The following is a 19,241-nucleotide window of genomic DNA, read 5'->3' on the forward strand; positions in this document are numbered from 1 at the left end:
TCCTTAAGACTCTGACTTTGACCCAGTGTGACCTCTTCTTCCTGTCTATTTCCAGATGCCTCTTCTGCCCTAGCTCTTCTTGAATCAGCTGTTGCGTCTGTCTTTGTTGTGGCTTCATGAGCTGCCCGTTCTTTTCCACTCCTCTGCTCACTTTTCTCTGAACAGATAGTGAGATTAACTTTGCTGTTGCCCGCTATTTCTCCCTCCTTATCTATGCCAAGGAAGGATTTAGTCAGAGGCTCCTTGAATATTTAGCTAGTCACTTTATGAATACAGTGGAACCAATGGTACAAGACCAAGGAGATGTCACATACATGGAGAGACAGCTTGGTGTAATGGAAAGAGAAACAACAATGAATTAGCAGATTTTGAATCCTGATTCTGCCCCTTACTGGCTGTGTGACATGAGGCCTTTCCTGTTCCTTCCAATTGCTTAGGCCTCTCCATCCTTTCCCCCAGTAAATAGAGCATTGAACTTGGAATCAGGAAGAACTGAATTCAGATCCACCTTCTGGCACTAGTTGTGTATTTGAGGTTTCACCGAAAAGATTGTCAGCTGAAATTGAACATAAAGATAAGATAATACCTGAATACTTAATGAAAATCAACAATAATTCCATTAAAATAATTTAAATTTTGTTGTGCTTTTGTACCTCAATCGATTGTATATGTGCATTGTCATCCATAATTGGAAGCATTCTATATTTTCTTAATTTACAAAGACTGTCCATTTTCTACTTCATCAAAAGCAATTGCCAACAAAATTCACAGAGCATTCAAAAGGAAGGATGAATCTGGCAATAAACCTTTAAAATGAGCTAGATTTATATCTTTCTTATGTGTATATGCATGTGTATTATATATATATATATATATATACACACACATGCATACGTACATACATACAGACACATATACATGTGTCTGTATGTATTTTAAAACTTAAAAGGTATTTCTTTGCAAATGACACTAAACTGGCTATTATGTCTGGGGCAATGCAGTAAAATCAGTGCAAGTGTGATTTTTGAGAGAGGGTTCTTCATAGAACTAATACATGTGTGTAATAAATTTAAAGAGGATTTGGCCTTGAACTGTATGGAAGAATACCACTCTAATCCTCTTTTCTTATATTATATAAATTTTGAACAACTGATGCTTGAATGCATGCCTTCAACATTAACGATGTATGGAATTTTCTGGGTTAAAGAATGCCAATATTATTTGCAGAACCATGTCTATTTTCAGCTTTTCCTAATTTCAGTAAAACATTTCACTTAAAACTAGCCATATCCCTCCAATTTACCCCCCATCACCAGGGTCACTGAGCTAATTTTGACTTCTAATCATTACTATGTATGTTGCATTACTTTCTGCTCCCTTTAAAAAGTGTTCTAGCTGTATTTGCCTAATTATACTAGAATTAGATTCATTATGTATTAATGACACCCTCAGTCTATCTTGTTTAAAATAGTACAAATTACAATAAACTTTTAGGATTTAAGGTTTCACAAGTGGCACTTAAAATGTTCTGTGACAGCACCCAAATCTAATGCCAATTTATGTTATAAACATATTACAGATAGTTCCATAGAATTACCGAATCTGAAGGTTTAGAAGTAACCTTGGAAACCATCTAGTCCAACTTGTACTTGATCAAGAATTCCATCTACAACATTGTTGTCATCCTGCCTAGTCAGGTGGGTGGCAAAATGGATAGAGCTGGGCTAGCTAGATGGCACAGTGGATAGAGCTCTAGTCAGTCAGGAGAACCTAAGTTCAAATTTAGCTCAGACACTTGATACTTACTAGCTGAGTGACCCTGGGCAAGTCACTTAACCCCATTGCCTAGCCAAAAAAAAAAAAAATGGATAGAGCACTTAGCCTGGAGCCAGGAAGATCAGAGTTTCAAGCTGGCCTTAGATAACTTAGTAGTTTTTTGAACTAAGCAAGTCACTTAACCATTGTGTGACTCAGTTTCCTCAACTATGTACCCCTCAACTGAGGATAATAATAGTACCCACCTCCCAGAGGTTTTGTGAGGATCAAATGAGGTAATATTTGTAAAGTGATTAGCTCAGTTCCTGGCACATAATAGACACTTAATAAGTGTATTTGTTTGTTTTTTTTCTTTACCCCACTTTCCTTACCTTGAAAACCTTAAATGAAGAAGAATTTGCTATCTCAGAAAGAGCCTATTTTCATTTTTAGACAGTTTCAGTTGTTAAGGAATTGTATGATAAAGCCTAAATCTGTCTGTCTGCAACTTACAGCCATTGTTCCTAGTTCTGCCTTCTGAGAATATGGAAAAGATATCTAATTAATCTTCCAAGTATCAGTCTTTCAGGTACTCAAAGAAAATTATTTTCTCTCCCAGATATCTTCTTTTCTCCATTCTAAACATCATTCCTTCAAATGATCTGTAGTTTTTAGTCTCAACCATCACAATCAAATTCCTCAAGATTTACTCATTTGTTAATACCCTTTCTCATATGTGGTGCCCAAAATAGAAAACGAATTTTGCTTTCTTGGTTCCTTCATTTTTGGGGGCAGCTAGGTGACACAGTGGATGGAGTGCCAGATCTCGAATCAGGAAGACTCATTTTCATGAGTTCAAATCTGCCACAGACACTTAACTAGCTCTGTGACCTTGAGCAAGTCACTTAACCCGGTTTGCCTCAGCTTCTTTATCTATAAAATGAACTGAAGAAGGAAATGGCAAATCACTCTATATCTTTGCCAAGAAAATCCCAAATTGGGTCAAGAAGAGTCAGGCACAACTGCCAACTTCTGAAGAACAATGCTATTTTGCCCATCTGTATGCCAACAAATCTGACAACCTTAGTGAAATGGATGAATATTTACTAAAATATGAATTGCCCAGATTAACAGAAGAGTAAATAAAATACTTAAATAACCCCATTTCAGAAAAATAAATTGAACAAGGTATCATAAAATACTTAAATAACCCCATTTCAGAAAAATAAATTGAACAAGTTATCAGTGAACTCCTTAAGAAAAAAAATCTCCAGGTCATATGGATTTAAAAGTAAATTCTACCAAACATTTAAAGAATAATTAATTACAATTCTATATAAACTATTTGCAAAAATACGTGGAGTCCTGTCAAATTCTTTTTATGATACAAATATGATGCTGGTACCTAAACTGGGAAGAGTCAAAACAGACAAAGAAAATTATAGACCAATCTCCCTAATGAATATAGATGCAAAAATGTTGAATAAAATATTAGCAAAGAGATTACAGCAATATATCATGAGGATAATACACTATGGCCAGGTGGGATTTATACCAGGAATGCAGGGCAGGTTCAATATTAGGAAAATTATCAACATAATTGACCATGTCAATAATTAAATTAACAGAAACCATATGATTATCTCAATACATGCAGAAAAAGCTTTTGACAAAGTACAGCACTCATTCCTTTTAAAAACACTAAAGAGCACTGGGAATAAATGGAGTTTTCCTTAAAATGATAAGTAGCATCTATCTAAAACCATCAGCAAGCATTATATTTAATGGGGATAAGCTAGAAGCATTTCCAATAAGATCAGGAGTAAAACAAAGATGTCCATTATCACCATTGCTTTTCAATATTGTACTAGAAGTGTCACCATTTGCAATAAGAGAAGGAAAAGATATTGAAGGAATTAGAATAGGCAATGAAGAAACAAAGCTATCACTCTTTGCAGATGATATGTTGGTATACTTAGAGGTTCGCCTAAAAAACTACTTTAAATAATTAGCCACTTTAACAAAGTTGTGGGATATAAAATAAACCTACATAAATCATCAGCATTTCTATATATTGCTAACAAAGCTTAACAGCAAGAGATAGAAAGAGAAATTCCATTCAAAGTAACTGTAGACACTATAAAATATTTGAGTCTACCTGCCAAGACAAACTAAATGTATGAATGTAATTACAAAATACTTTTCACACCAGTAAATTCAGATCTAAATAATTAGAAAAGCATCAGTTGCTCATGAGTAGGCCAAGTTACTAGGATAAAAATGTCAATTCTACCTAAATTAATTTACGTATTCAGTGCCATACCAAAGTACCGAAAAGTTATTTAGAAAAAAATAGTAACAAGTCATCTGGAAGAACAAAAGGTCCAGACTATCAAGGGAATTAATAAAAAGAAATCTAAGGGAAAGTGGACTAGCCATACCAGATCTAAAATTGTATTATAAAGCAGCAATAATCAAAACTAATTGGTACTTGCTAAGAAATATGGTGGATTGGTGGAATACATTAAGTGTACAAGATATCATAGACAATGACTATAGTAATCTACTTTTTCATAAACCCAAAGACTCTAGCTTCTGGGATAAGAACTCACTATTTGACAAAAATTGCTGGAAAAACTGGAAAACAGTACGGCAGAAACAAGGCATACACCAACATCTTACACTGTATAACAAGATAAAGTAAAAATGGGTACAAGATTTAGACATAAAGGGTGATACTATACACATATTAGGAGAGCAAGGAATAGTTTACCTTTCACACCTATGCAGAATGGAAAAATCTATGACCAAATAAGAGATAGAGAAAATTATGAAATGCAGAACATTAAATTAAAAAGTTTTTGCACAAACACAGCCAGTGCAATTAAGATTATAAGGGAAGCAGAAAGTTGGGAACAATTTTTACAGCCAATGTTTCTGATAAAGGCTTCATTTCCAAAATAAATAGAGAACTGAGTCAAATTTATGAGAATACAAATCATTCCCCAGTTGATAAATGATCAAAAGATATGAACAGGCTGTTTTCAGATGAAGAAATTAAAGCTATCTATAATCATATAAAAAATGCTCTAAATCATTGGAGTAGAGAAATGAAAATCAAAACAACCACATCACACCTATTAGATTAGCTAACATTACAAAACAGGAAAATGATAAATGTTGGAGAAGAAAAATGTTGGGAACATTGAAATACCAATGCATTGTTGGTGCAGTTGAGAATTGATCCAACCATTCTGGAGAGCAATTTGGAACTACACCCAAAGAGCTACAAAACTGCACATACTCTTTGATCTAGAAATAACACTTCTAGTTCTGTATCCCAAACAGATCATAAAAATGGGAAAAAGACCTACATGTACAAAAATATTTATAGCAGCTCTTTTTTGCTGGCCAAGAATTGGAAGTTGAGGGGATGCCCATCAATTGAGGAATGGCTGAACAAGTTGTGGTATATGAATATAATGGAATACTATTGTTCCATAAGAAATGATGAGCAGGTGGACTTCAGAAAATCCTGGAAAGACTTGTATGAACTGATACTGAGTGAAGTAATTAGAACCAAGAAAACATCATACACAGTAACAGCACATTGTGTGATGACCAACTTTGATAGACTTAGCTCTTTTCAGCAATGCACAATTCTAAAAGACTCATGATGGAAAATGGTATTCATATCCAGAGAAATAAGTGTGGAGTCTGAATACAGATCGAAGCATACTATTTTTCCTCTTTTTTAGTGCTTTTTTTTTTCTTTCTCGTAGTTTTTCCCTTTGGTACTAATTGTTCTTTACAACATGAGTAATGTGGAAATATGTTTCTTATGATTGTACATGTATAGCCCATATCAGATTGCAAGCTGTCTTGGGGAGGGTGGATGGGGAAGGAGGAATAGAAAATTTAAAACTCAAAATCTTATAAATTGAATGTTGAAAACTAAAAATAAATAAATATTTGAAAAATTAAATTCTTCAGTCTACATGTAATTTAACAATGTTTTGTCTCAGTTTAAAAAACCAGGAGTAAATTCATTTCATGCCACAAATTGGGTTTTATGTCTGCTATAGTGTTGGGTTTTTTTTCTAGAATTTTTTTTCTCTATAACTTCAGGTTTTTTCAAGATAATTATCTAACCATAATAGAGACTATAAAAAGTAGGTTTAAAATATGAGTGTTTCCTATATGTGTGGCCTCGTCAACATATCTGAACTTTTCTGGGCCTCAATTCCCTCTTCTTTGAAATGACCAGTTTAGGTTAGCTGGCCTCTGATGTCTCTTCTGGTTCTAGATCGGTGATCCTCACATTCTATATTTTTTCCTTACTAATATAACCAAAAGAAATGAATCTAAATTTGCCTAAGATGATTTTTCTCAGAATTTAAGGGCAGTTACAAATGATGTGAAATGGAAAGAACTTTCATTGCATCTTAGGCTGGGTAAATAAACTATTATTATAATTACCATGCTTATGAGTATATTGACCGATAGACCAAAACAGTTTCTCAACAGGTAAGTTCCATGTAGTAACAAAATGCTAGTTCTGTATAAAAAATAAATTGCATCTTCTAATGTGTACAGAAAAAATAGGAAATTGTATAATATATAAGCATAATTTAATTTGTTTCAATTTTAAAAGATGATCAAAAGGAAAAATGAATTTTCATCTTTAAAATCCTCATGTTCAATATTGCTTTTAATTATCATCCATTCTTCTCGTAGGTTTTGAACTTTCACATTGTGAGGATCCTGGTGTGCCACAATTTGGATACAAGATCAGTGATCAAGGCCACTTTGCTGGTAGCACCATCATTTATGGATGTAATCCAGGTTATACCCTCCATGGAAGTAGCCTTTTAAAGTGCATGACAGGAGAAAGAAGAGCATGGGATTACCCTCTGCCATCATGTATTGGTAAAAGAGTATTTTTAATATAGTATTTTGCAACTAGTGAATAGAATATGAGATTTTAAACAGGAAGACCTGGATTTAAATCCCAACTTAGACATTTACAACCTTTTTGAGCCTGGGCAAGTCATTAACCTCTATGAGCCTCAGTTTTTCCATCTATAAAGTGGGGAAAATAAGAGCACCTAATTCGCATGATTGTTATAAGAACCAAATGATATAAAATAAGGAAACTTAAAAAAAAAACAACTTAAAATGCCATATATAAATGTTAGCCATTATTACTACTACCACTTCTGTTATTACTACTACTACTATCAATAATAATAATAACAATTAACTATGATGATGATAAAACTGACAAATAGTGCTAATGGAAACCTCTACAGAATTCTCCTTCCCCTTTCAAGTTTGAAAAGAGGGAACATTGTTAACTTCTTCTTGGTTCAGTTTTGACTGGAAATTAATCTCAGTAGAAAATATCTTTTAAAAAATTGTTTAAAGTAATGGTAGGTTAGATGACATATGCCCTAAAAAAGCATTTACAAATATTAAAGTTTAAAACCAGAACTCTAAGGGCACCAAAATTTTCTACCTCTAATAGTATTATCTTCACAATCCCTGTGCCCTGCACCAAACAAGCCCATTCTATTCTTGTTAAATGGTTTTCTGTAGGGTATATAAACAAAAATGCCCTTTCTGAATGGAAAATGCTTCAGACCAATGGAAAAAAAAAAGAGAATTCCTCCACTTCAATAAAGTGAAGTGGGCAATATCGGAACCACTTGAATATAAATTTGAAAACAATAATAATTGTAAACCACAATCATATAAAAAGGTGTTTTCCTCCAAAAAAACAAAAACCTTTGAGGAAAGTAATATTAGCGTTATTATTATTCCCACTTTATGTTATTCTCTATTAAAGGCAACATGAAATATTAGTTGAAAAGCTGGCCTTGGTACCAGAACAACTTTGGTTCAAGTCCCACCTCTGACCCAAATAGGATTCTCTTTAAGCAGACCTCTGTATAAAAGTTGCTGAAAAGGGGCCAACCTACATTGATAGAGGGAGTTTTTTCATCATGTAGTTCTCTATACTAGTGAAAGCACCGTTTGTCAGGTATATCATCATCATCATCATCACTTGTAATTGTTATTATTGTATCACAGTTCCTATCCTTACTGAATTTTACACTGAAATAACCAAGACTTTCAATAGTCAAGTGCCTTGTTCATCATTACACAGTAAATTTTTGAGTTAAGATTCAGAAGTTCTGTTGATTTCCAGTATTGCACTCTGCCCACTGTATCATCTCAATACTTATTTTAAAATGAATTTTATAGTTTTATATATCTATTAGGGGGCTACAGTGAGACTTTATATCTCCTTGAGGCTGGAATTTTTGTTAGGTAACAGTCTTCTACAATATTAATACTAGAAATAACTATGTTGCCACCACATACTAAGTGACTTCAATACTTTTTTTTTTGTTTTACTGGTATCTTAATTTTAGAATGATTGATCTAATGGTACCTACAATCAGACTGGGGATTAAATGCCAAAGCAAAGCTTTTCCAGTGAGATCCTGTGTAAAACCAGTGGTTAATCCACTGGCATTGCTTACATAAAAAACTTTGATTAATTTGTTTCATTTTGTTTTTTTAGGTAAATGCAATATATTTTCATGAAAAAAATATTGTGTATTATAGTAGTTTAAAATTAGAGAAATCAAAATTATAAATTATAATGATTGACTAAAAATGTGAATCAGAACATTTAAAAATGCAGTAAAAGCTCAAGATGTGAACTTTTTAAAAATTTGTTTTCTACTAACGTATGACCTTTTAAACCCGGAGATCAACTATTTTTCCCCTTCTAAGGATTATACACATTGAGAGCAACCATTTGGAAGTTCAACTGTTTTTAAATCATATATGTGATAGGGATCAGATTTGGAATTGCATTTGAAGTGATAAAATATGTTTTATTTTCATTCTCTGATAACTCCAAAATAAATGGATGGGTTTTCCTTAAAATTTTCTGGGAAAATTGGTCTAAAAATTGTTATGCTAGAGGATAAGGGAATATAGTTATAAGCTGGTGGCAAGAAGCTCAGTGATGGTGATGATGTTCATGATAATGGAAGATAATATGCAATTTTAGATAGTGTTTTCTACTGTCAACATCACTGCCCTATAGTACTTTTGACAGCTGCTGTCCTTAGCTAATAATTTTCAGTTGTCATTCAGTCTACTCTTTTTTTCCTTCCCTCCCCTAATACATTTTGGTTCTTTTAATCTATTTGTCATATTTTGAAATAATTATTTGGAAGCTTTTTAAAGAAAACATAATAAGTACTTATGTTTGAATTTAAAATTACAAATGAATTAATAAATACCATATGAATTTTCAAAGTATTTTTACCTTCAAGGGAAAGTTCAGTTTAAATAAATCATTGATAAATTAATGTGCATTATTAGGTCATTGAGGGCAAAAGAATGGGGAAGAGTAGCGAGCAAGAAACACAGCAGGGAATGATTATTAATTGATAATAAAGTACAAGATAGTAAATAAAATTTTAGTTTTAATTTTTTTTAAATCTTTGAAACTTCTAGTAATTAATCCTAGATAATTGTCTAGATAATTATAAAGTACAAAAGGACTCATTAAATCTTTATTGAAATTTTATAAAGTGTTAGACATTTTTGAGGTAAGATTATCATTTTATCACTATTTTTAATCAAATTTTATATCAAGATTTTCAATATTAGGAAATGCTAGGAAATTCCAATTTGACTGTAACAATTTTTATTAAATTTTACATTAATTATCGTTCTTTCTGTAAATATAAATACTAAAACATGTGAGAAAAGATAACCAAGTTGTAGAGTTATATATGAGCCTGCAAAGCCTTTATGGAGGAAATCCAGAGCTCAAAAGCACAACCCCACATTCTAGTGTCATCTATGACCTTTGTCTCTTGCTCTTGATTTTATATCTTCACACAGTGAGAAGGGCATGGAAAATACTGGGGTGAGGAGGGGAGGGAGTAGAAACTGAAAATTCAGAAATCATTTAGTTACTTAGATCAAACTTTTTCTGTGTTTCCAAATGAGAAAATTTCCTTACTTTTGTAATCAGGGTGAGTTAATGGTGAAGTTAGGAATTTTGTCAAAGTAGCTGTAATTCATTATAGTGTTTGCATTTGTTCTGTGATCAATGATTCCACTAAAATATTTTCGTTTCTCTCCCTTTCAATATGGAAAGCAATAGTAATTTTGATCATTTAAAAATGGAAACAGTTGTAAATATGTATTTATGATATCATTATAAAAGGGAAAAAGTATTCTTGAACAATACTAGATATGTTAATGTCACCCCAAATATGAAATGTATAATCCTGTCATTAAAATGTACAAGCCCACTATTTTGATTTGTTTCACAAAATAACACTATTTCATATATATGTACATGTATATAAACATTTCATAGCTAATACATTTTATGAACAAATATTAAAGGCAATATTAAGTTCAAATTAAGTTAAATTTAAAATAGGATGAAAAATCAAAACAAGTTTTTACTTTTATTTGGGAGTAATTGAGAAGAAAAGAGATGAGAGTGATTTAAAAGATGATTTTCTGAATTCTATAAAATATAGATGGCCTGAGAGATCATTGTAAAGATAATATTTTCACAAGATAACTATAGTGATTTTTTTCATTTTGAGACTAAATAGTAAGAAATAACTTATTCAGGCCTTTCTTCATTCCCTCCTTCTTCTTTCTTCTTCATTTTCCTTTTCCTCCCATATAGTCCCATCCTCCTATTTTTTCTCTTCTTTTCCCTGTAGAAAATTTATATATGTAAATTGATCTACAATTTTTAATGTCATTTTAAAATTTTCCCATGAATTTCATTTTGTTGTTACTTATATAATCTTTGTTTTGAGTTTTTCCACTTTGAATATTTTCAATTAATGTTTTGGTTAATATTAACCTAGGTAATAATAAAGTAAAAAAAATCTTTATATGCCATTTTATAGAGCATTAACTGTTGTTAGATATTTTTGTGATAATCATTTTATGACTATTTTTAATCAAATTTTGTATCTAGATTTTCAGTATTAGAGAACTCTAGGAGATTATGTTGTGACTGTTAAAATCAACATCAAATTATAATTTGAATCAAATTATGTTTTTTATTAGCTGAATGTGGAGGTCGTTTTAAAGGAGAATCATCAGGAAGAATCTTATCTCCTGGCTACCCCTTTCCTTATGACAATAATCTGAGGTGCATGTGGATGATTGAGGTGGATCCCGGAAACATCGTTAGGTACTCTTTTTTAATTCTAAAATCATTATTCTTATTGGTGAGGATTTAGATATCTGAATTTTCCAGATGTGCTAGTCAGTTTTCGTGTTTTAAAAAGTAGCATCAACCATTAAAATATCAGTCTGCCATCATCTAGGTCAATTGCCTAATTGAATGTATAAAAAAACTGAGACTTACTGATTAAGTATTAGTAACTGACATTCAGAAGATGTTTTAAGGTCTCTGATCTATTTTAGTTAGTGATAGAGCTGGAACTGGAATTCAGGTTCCTTAACTCCTAGTCCAGTGTCCTGTATTCTAATCAGTTACCTGGTTTAACACCTTTCTACTTGACCTTGGTGGTGTAGACACATCATCTGTTACTAATTGATTCTTTACCACTAGGAAAATGGTGTACTTTTTAAATGGGTAGAAGTAGAATAAGACATTTATTCAGTAGACATGGACAAGGAGATTTGTTTTGTTTGAATATGCATATTCATGACAAAGGTTTTGTTTTTATCCCAACCCTCTCCCCGCAAAGTAGGTAGGAGTGAAAATGGCTTTTATTAACTGAAAAAGTAAAATAAAAAAATTTTAATGACAAATAAATTTGCAAGTTCTTTCATGCCTCCCCCCCAAAAAAATAAATGTATCGAAGTATTGACATGCCCAGTGTACTAATTAAAAAAAACCTGCACAAGTATAAGAAACTGGAAAGGGAGGAAGAATGATCCAGAACACCCTTTTCCTTTCATTTTGGTCTGTCAGACTGCTACAATACTGAACAAAGGGATTGAATTACATGACTACAAAATCTACATTCGAAGTATATGTGTGTGTGTGTGTGTGTATATATTTTCTAATGTCAACATTTGGAATTCATCGGTTTGTCTCAGATGACTGGACATAAATCCAATGAACAAATCAAATGGAGTATTGATAGAAATGAAATCTTCAAATTTTTCTTTCCATTCTAAGTGCCTACTAATTGTGAGACTAAGAAAAAGTCACTGCCCTCAAGGAAGAAAACACACAAAAGGAAGCTGAAAAGGGATAGTAGAAGGGCCACCAGAGGGGAAGTAGAGCTACTGATGGAAAATGAAGAATTTTCAGGGAAGTTCAGTTCCCAGCTCTCTATAAAGGAAGCTTTTGGAGGGAATTTAGTGCTCTAGCCCCTCCATTCAGGGGATAAAGTCAGTTAAGGTGGTTGAGAAGGTGGAGTATCTAAAGCTGAGCTAATCATTAGGGTGATAACATTTCAGGTGATGAGATTATCCTTATCCAAGATCAAGTAGAGACCTGAGAAATGAGAAATCAGGTTACTGATTACTAGCGTATACAGGAAAATGGACTAGAAGTTAAGAGATTTTCATGTATTACTCACAGCACCAGATGTCTATAAGCCTCTACCACTTTAAACCATAACATGCTACCAAATGCCTTTGCTTTATTGAAGATTACTCATTCAATATCTTATTCCCCTATGTGATAGGTTCATTGGTTTAGAGGTAAAAGGTCATTAAGCTTAACTGCTTCATATTATAGATGAAAAAAAACAGTACAGAAAGATTGTTTTGCTTGTGGTCACACAGCTAATAAATATCTGAAATGGGATTTGAACCCAAGGTTCTCCTGACTGCAAGTTCAATGCTTTGTACATCATATCTTGTTGCCTCAGTACCTCCATTAATAATGTGATAGGGGATCTTTGTAAGTCTAGCTGATTACATTATATCTAACAAGGAGTTACTCCTCCCAGATAATCATTTGGAAAGCACTAGCTTCTTTATCTCCATGTAAATATTTTTCTGCATTTCTAATAAAAATAATTTAAAAATAAACTATTTTTCAAATTATTTGTAGGAAACTGCATTTAAATTTTTAAAAGTTTTACTTAAAAAGGATTTTTGTTTATATAACAATAACAGTCCAATTACTTTTCTAAAGTGGTTTTTCTCTATATCAACTTTTTTTTTCCTTTTTCTTTTTCTTTTTCTTTTTTTTTTTGGCAATTGGGGTTAAATGACTTGCCCAGAGTCACACAGCTAGAGTTAAATGTTTGATCTGAGACTCGATTTGAACTCAGGTCTTCCTGACTTCCGGGCCAGTGCTCTATCCACTCTACCACCTAGCTGCCCCTATATCAACTTTTTATTCTAGTGATGCAAAAAAGATATGTATTTTATATGTTTTAATCAAAGAAATTGAGGAGTAAATACTTTGATGCTGAGTCTCTATCTATATAATCAAGCAGTGCTTGGCCACTGATATTCAAAATGAAAAGCATCAAAATTGACCTACTTCACCCCAGTCACAAACATGTTCAGATAATTCATTTTCTGAACTATGTTGAAGAAAAAAAAACCCAAAAACATTTTGTGTAGTTCATATTTTAATGTCATGTGCATGTTGTATATATTTTTAAAGTTTATTTATATAATGCACAAGAAAGAAATTAATAGCAACTCCTTTGCAATATGTCAAAACATGTGCTCTAATATTTTCAGTGTAATTCGAATGTAAATTATCTCACAAAAGAACAGAAAAGAAAAGGCTTTTACAGTGGAGGGGAAATGGGGGAAGGTAAGAGGGAATGAGTGAATCTTATTCTCATAGTATTTGACTTAAGGAGGGAATAACATACACTCAATTGGGCATGGAAATATGTCTTACCCTACAGGAAAATAGGAGGGGAAGGGGACAAGAGAGTAGGGGGATGATAGAGAGGAGGGCAGATTGGGAAAGGGGGTAATCAGAAGCAAGTACTTCTGAGGAGGGACAGGGTCAAAAGAAAGAATAGAATAAATGGGGGGGTGGGATAGGATTAAGGGAAATAGAGTTAGTTTTTCACTGCATGTCTACTTATGGAAGTGTTTTGCATAACTGCACATATATAGCCTATATTGAGTAGCTTGCCTTTTCAATGAGGGTTGGGGGGGGGGAGGGACGAAGGGAGAAAATTTGGAACCCAAAGTTTTAAAAACACATGTTTAAAAAAAATGTTTTCACATGCAACTGGGAAATAAGAAATACAGGAAATGGGGTACAGAAATCTATCCTGCCCTACAGGAAAATAGAAGGGGAAGGCAGGGAGAGGTAGCAGGGAAAGCAGACTAGGGGAAGGGGTATTCAGAATGCATGCCATCTTAGGGTGGGGGGAGGGGTGAGATGGGGTGAAAATTTGGAACTCAAAATCTTGTGGAAGCAAATGTTGAAAACTAAAAATAAAAAAAAGAATTAAAAAAAAGAAAATGTTAAAAAAAATAAAAAGAAAAATAAAAAAAATCATCATCAGGTTAACCACAGGAGGATGAATTTCTCCTGTCAAAGAAACTCATGAATGCTATTTTTTAAACTGTGGAGGGATTGTGCTGTGTACAAATACAGGTAGCAACTTTACTGATAAAAATCACAAATTATTTAGTTATGGTGGTATTAATTATGAACTACTACAGATAAGAAATATACAGATAAAGAATATTGTCATATACAAGTTTGATGTATATATGGAGAGATGATAGATGGGTCAACAGATAAATAGATATAGATAATTACACTTTGCATGGGACATCCTGAAAATGTAAATTGTATTTTTATGTTTCTAATTTAAAATTTAATATAATTTTGAAATACTGAAACATACATATGATTATCTCACAGTTTACAGTTTCTTGCCTTTGATACCGAAGCATCACATGATATCCTACGAGTTTGGGATGGTCCACCTGAAAATGAGATGCTACTAAAGGAAATTAGTGGATCCCTCATTCCAGAAGGTATCCATAGCACGCTAAACATAGTAACAATCCAATTTGACACAGACTTCTACATCAGCAAATCTGGATTTGCCATTCAATTTTCAAGTAAGTTTCATATTTCTTTTGTATTTTGTGCCAAGTCCTATGCCTGTTTCTAATTTGTTTGAATTTTCCTTTTTAGTTGTTGGGCATTTTAAAAATCTAAAAATAATGTTTTTGTGGTTCTGGCTAACATAATATTAAAATTATATGCTTATTTTGCCAGTAACATGGATATCATTTCAATAATCAATTTCAATTTATTGCAAATTAACTTTTCAGTGAAAATTAACCACTTCTTTCTCTACTTTCCTCATTCTTTTATAGCTAAGGTGGATATAATATAGCAAATGCATTCCAATTGAAAGTTGTATATATTATGAGATCAAACATGCTAAGCATGATTAGAGGTAGGGATGAGAATATACACTGACCTGTGCTTTCATTGCTATAGAGACCTTTAGGATGAGAAAACGTGCTCTACCGATGGATTTTTTGTTACTAGTTGTGAGCAATGGGGCCAAGCAGGGAAAATATAATCCTTCTTCAATTGCTGTAACTTAAAGAAGGCTATGCTGTTTCTCCCTAAGTGTTTTCTTTTACAGGATGATCAACACCAGTTAGTTCATTTAGTCTTTGTGTAGAATGGACTCAAGACTTTATCACTCAAGATGCCAACATTTGTTGAGCTATGTTTTCTAGAACTTAACACAGCTGCAGATTTGACCCGGGCAGAGTAGAGAATGAATATCATTTCTAATTCCAGGATTCTGTACTTCTCTTAATATAGCCAAAGATTGCATTCAGTGTCTTTTGGTTGCTTTGTTTCAGTTTTAAGCAACCGTATTATACTATTGACTAAGCTTGAAACTTACTAAAATTTTCAAAAATTTTTTTTTCAGAAAAACTGCTATCTGACCTCTCTCTCTCACTTATACTTGTGATGCTATTAATTTTAACCAGGCTAATTATATATTGCATTTCTTCATACATTCTACATTTCAGACAAACTGTCCTACTTGTTATTCCCAGGACAGGACAAACCATTTTCTCTCCTTTTGTCTAAGTCCCATGTTTGGAATGTACTTCCTTCTCACTTCTGCCTCTCAGATTCTCTAGCTTCTTTCCAAGCTCAGTTTAAGTACCACTTGCTGATTTGCTTTCCTAACATCCACAGCTGCTAGTGGCCTGCCAAAATTACTGTGGATAGCTTGATAGCTAGATTACATAGCTAGCTATCTAGAAATATAGAGATATCTCAACCTCCTAATCTATGGATATAAACAAACATCAAACACTGAATTTACAATTAAATAATACTATAATAAATAAGGCAAAGAATTCAAATATTTTGACAATATATCTCAATGAGAATTGCACTGCCAAAGTCATCTCTGTCAAATGCAACTTTCCCACAGATTATAGTTCAGTAATTCAGTTCTCTCAAGATGGCAAAGTCTCTTCTCAAGAATTCTATTCATGATGCTTCTTTTGTAATATAAGAGATGATTCACTCTGTCTCAAGTTCTCATAGTCCTATGTAATCTCTTTGCTTGGTTTCTCTTTGGTCATTACAGTTGTCTCTCCAGAATGACAGTTAAACTGCCTTTCTTCACAAATGGCAGTTATAGGGCATTTGTTTATATGTGTACATTCCCTCCTTTTCTAATAAAATCTATGTTCCTTGAGAACAAGGACAGTTTTGTTTTGTCTTTTTATTCCTAGTACCCAGCACAATGCCTGACACAGTACAGGGTTTTAATAGATGCTTATTGTGTGGTTCATTCAATGAATTTCCTCTTTAACTACATTGCTCTCTTTAGACAGCTCTCCTTTATCAGACTTGTTGCTATGTCTGGAGAATTTCATTTTTGAGAATTTACTCATCTCTTATGACTTCCCATGTAGAGTTTTACTTGAACCTTTAAATCTGCTCTCCTCATGTGTAGAGTTTATCAGAATATCACCAACTTTCTTTTCTTCTATCAGGAATATTATGACAAAAGTAACATTTCCCCCCATTTTTCCTGTCATTTCTACTTCATTTCCCCCCATTCTTCTCTGTCAGAGTCAGGTCCAGAATAACCAGCACACTCATTCACCTTTTGAAAGATGAAATTATCCTTGAAGCAAGCCAAAGAATTATTAACTGTGCTGCTTTAGGAGAAAAAGGATGTTTCTGCAGATGTCTGGATATCTGGATTATTGAAATTCTCCATTGCTACTATATCATCCTCATTTCAGGATTGTAAGCTCTTACAGTAATTCATCTGTTTCCTCTTTCTGTCTGTATTATTAGGCTGATAATAAAATTTCTGTTGATCTCTGCAAAATTAATCTCCACCACACTTTCAGCCTCTGGTTCCTTCTCACATGAGTTTATCTTCTTAATATACATAACTACTTCCATATCTCTTTTTATTTATACTCTTCTTTTGAAAAAGGTATATTTTTGAGAGCCATGTTACAGTTGCAAAACTCACATCACCAAAACTAAATAAGATGATATTAATATCATGTATAAGAGCGTATTTCAATATGTTCAGAGAAGGAGTAGATAGAACACTGTGGATTAAAATTTTATAGGATGAGATGTCACTCATATATCAGTTTGAAACACTCATGAATAAGCTATATAGGTAAATATGCTTGTTTAATTTCATGATCTTTATTTATGTAGCCATCTTTTAGCTAATTAATATAATAGATAGAATGCTTAATCTACAGTCATGAAGACCTGAGTTCAAATTCATCCTCAGATACTTACTAGGTGTGTGACTTGAAGCAAGTCATTTAGTCTCTACCTACATTAATTTCCTCATCTATAAAATAGTAATGATAATAATAATAATGACAGCACCTCCCAAAGTTATTGTGAAGATAAAATGAGCCCAACTCCTTCATTTTTATACATTAGAAAACTGAGGAAAAATGAGTATAAATTGATTTGCCTAAGGTGACACAGATAGAAATTAATCACAGGTTTTCTAACTCCTAATCTGTTGCTCTTTCCATAGTATCATGCTGCTGTAGTTGTATAGATCTACTATCTTCACTCCATGTTGTTCTTTCTCTTGTACTTTCTTTTTGGTATTTAGTATTCTTTAAATAAGAATACTTATTCTTGCATGATGAGTGATCTCACTTGTTTTACACACAGAAGGGATGTGCTGATAGCTATTTGAATGACCCTGTAAAATAATATTGAACAGACACTGTCAATCCCATTCTCACCCCCACTGGTTATATAATCTTGATACCATTTGGAGGAAATGCAAAATTCTCTACGGAGATCTGGCTACCTCTCTCTCCTACCTCTACCATTATTTTTGTGCCTCAGTGATCATTTGCTGGCCTAAAAGTGTGGTTTGGATAGACTGATCAAATTAAATTAAATTAAATTCAAAAACCATTTAAGTGCCAACAAAGTTTAATAATTCTTTTGGATTGATCCTAGAAAACTACGTCCTCTTTCTTTCTTATTTTATTTCACTGAAGTCTTATTATCACAGTAAAATGGGACATAAGGATAGATTAACAATAGATATTGCTTTCATGAGAAGAAGGGAAGCAGAAAGAAGAGAGTCAACTATAGGAACAACTACCACACAGACATTATGCTCATGGCTTCTTCAAAAACAAGGTGGCACTTAATTGGCCTGTAGACAATACTGCAAACCCAGAAATTCCAGTGATACAGTTTAGGCATTAAGACTCACATCTATTAGCAGTCCCCATTGTAACTGTTGTGTGCCCCATTTTATTCCCCAAATGGCCTCCTAGTGCCTCTTGAGGAGAACTAAACCCAGGGTGCTGATTCTTCCTTCAGCCTCTTTTCCTTGCTCACTACTGTATAATTGGTGAATACTTCTGATCCTGCTCTCTAATTGCATTCCAATATGGATGGCTCATCGATTGGATTGTACAGGACTATAAAGATTCCCTTTTTCCTATTTATTGCTGGTAGAGCAGTAGAGTGGACTCATGGGAAAACCTTGAGAAGCTCCTCTCTTGCTTGCCTTTCCTCCCTCTCATCTTTCAACTTTCTCTTTCTGATACTGCCCATATCCTAGGTTAATTCTAACCCCCAGGCTGATTCTTGTCACTCACAAATTATAACTTTTCATACTGTGAACTTTGAAGGCATGGCCACTTTTAGAAGCTTTATCAAAAGGGTGAAACAAAGACATGGTCAATGACTTTTTTTTTTCAGTAAGATCATACTGTTTAATATATTGTCACGTGGGTAGTTTCAATTAAACTAATAAAAATGGGTTTATCCTTTATTATAGGTTGATGGAGTAATCTATATGTGATCAATGTTTCCTTTGGTCTGAAAGACGTGCCAATGGTTTGTTTTGTTAGTTAATCTGATAATATGCTTGAATCCTTGTTATAATTAACTATTTCTTTATCTTTGTGTCCCCAGAATAAGGTACTGCAAAATA

At 33.1% G+C, this 19,241-nt stretch overlaps 1 protein-coding gene across 3 annotated transcripts in view; it reads left to right on the top strand.

Annotated features, from left to right (window-relative positions):
* The window catches only part of CSMD3 (CUB and Sushi multiple domains 3), a 1,542,511-nt gene that overhangs the window by 1,165,782 nt on the left and 357,488 nt on the right, over window positions 1–19,241 (top strand). For all 3 annotated transcript variants that reach the window (XM_027854053.1, XM_027854054.1, XM_027854055.1), the window contains 3 exons: window positions 6,493–6,684; window positions 10,888–11,014; window positions 14,657–14,859. In XM_027854053.1, the coding sequence (XP_027709854.1) occupies window positions 6,493–6,684; window positions 10,888–11,014; window positions 14,657–14,859 (522 nt within the window). The remainder of the gene's footprint in view (window positions 1–6,492; window positions 6,685–10,887; window positions 11,015–14,656; window positions 14,860–19,241) is intronic.

This window comes from Vombatus ursinus, unplaced genomic scaffold (assembly GCF_900497805.2).
Source record: "Vombatus ursinus unplaced genomic scaffold, bare-nosed wombat genome assembly UNPS02010284.1, whole genome shotgun sequence".
NCBI lineage: Eukaryota > Metazoa > Chordata > Mammalia > Diprotodontia > Vombatidae > Vombatus > Vombatus ursinus.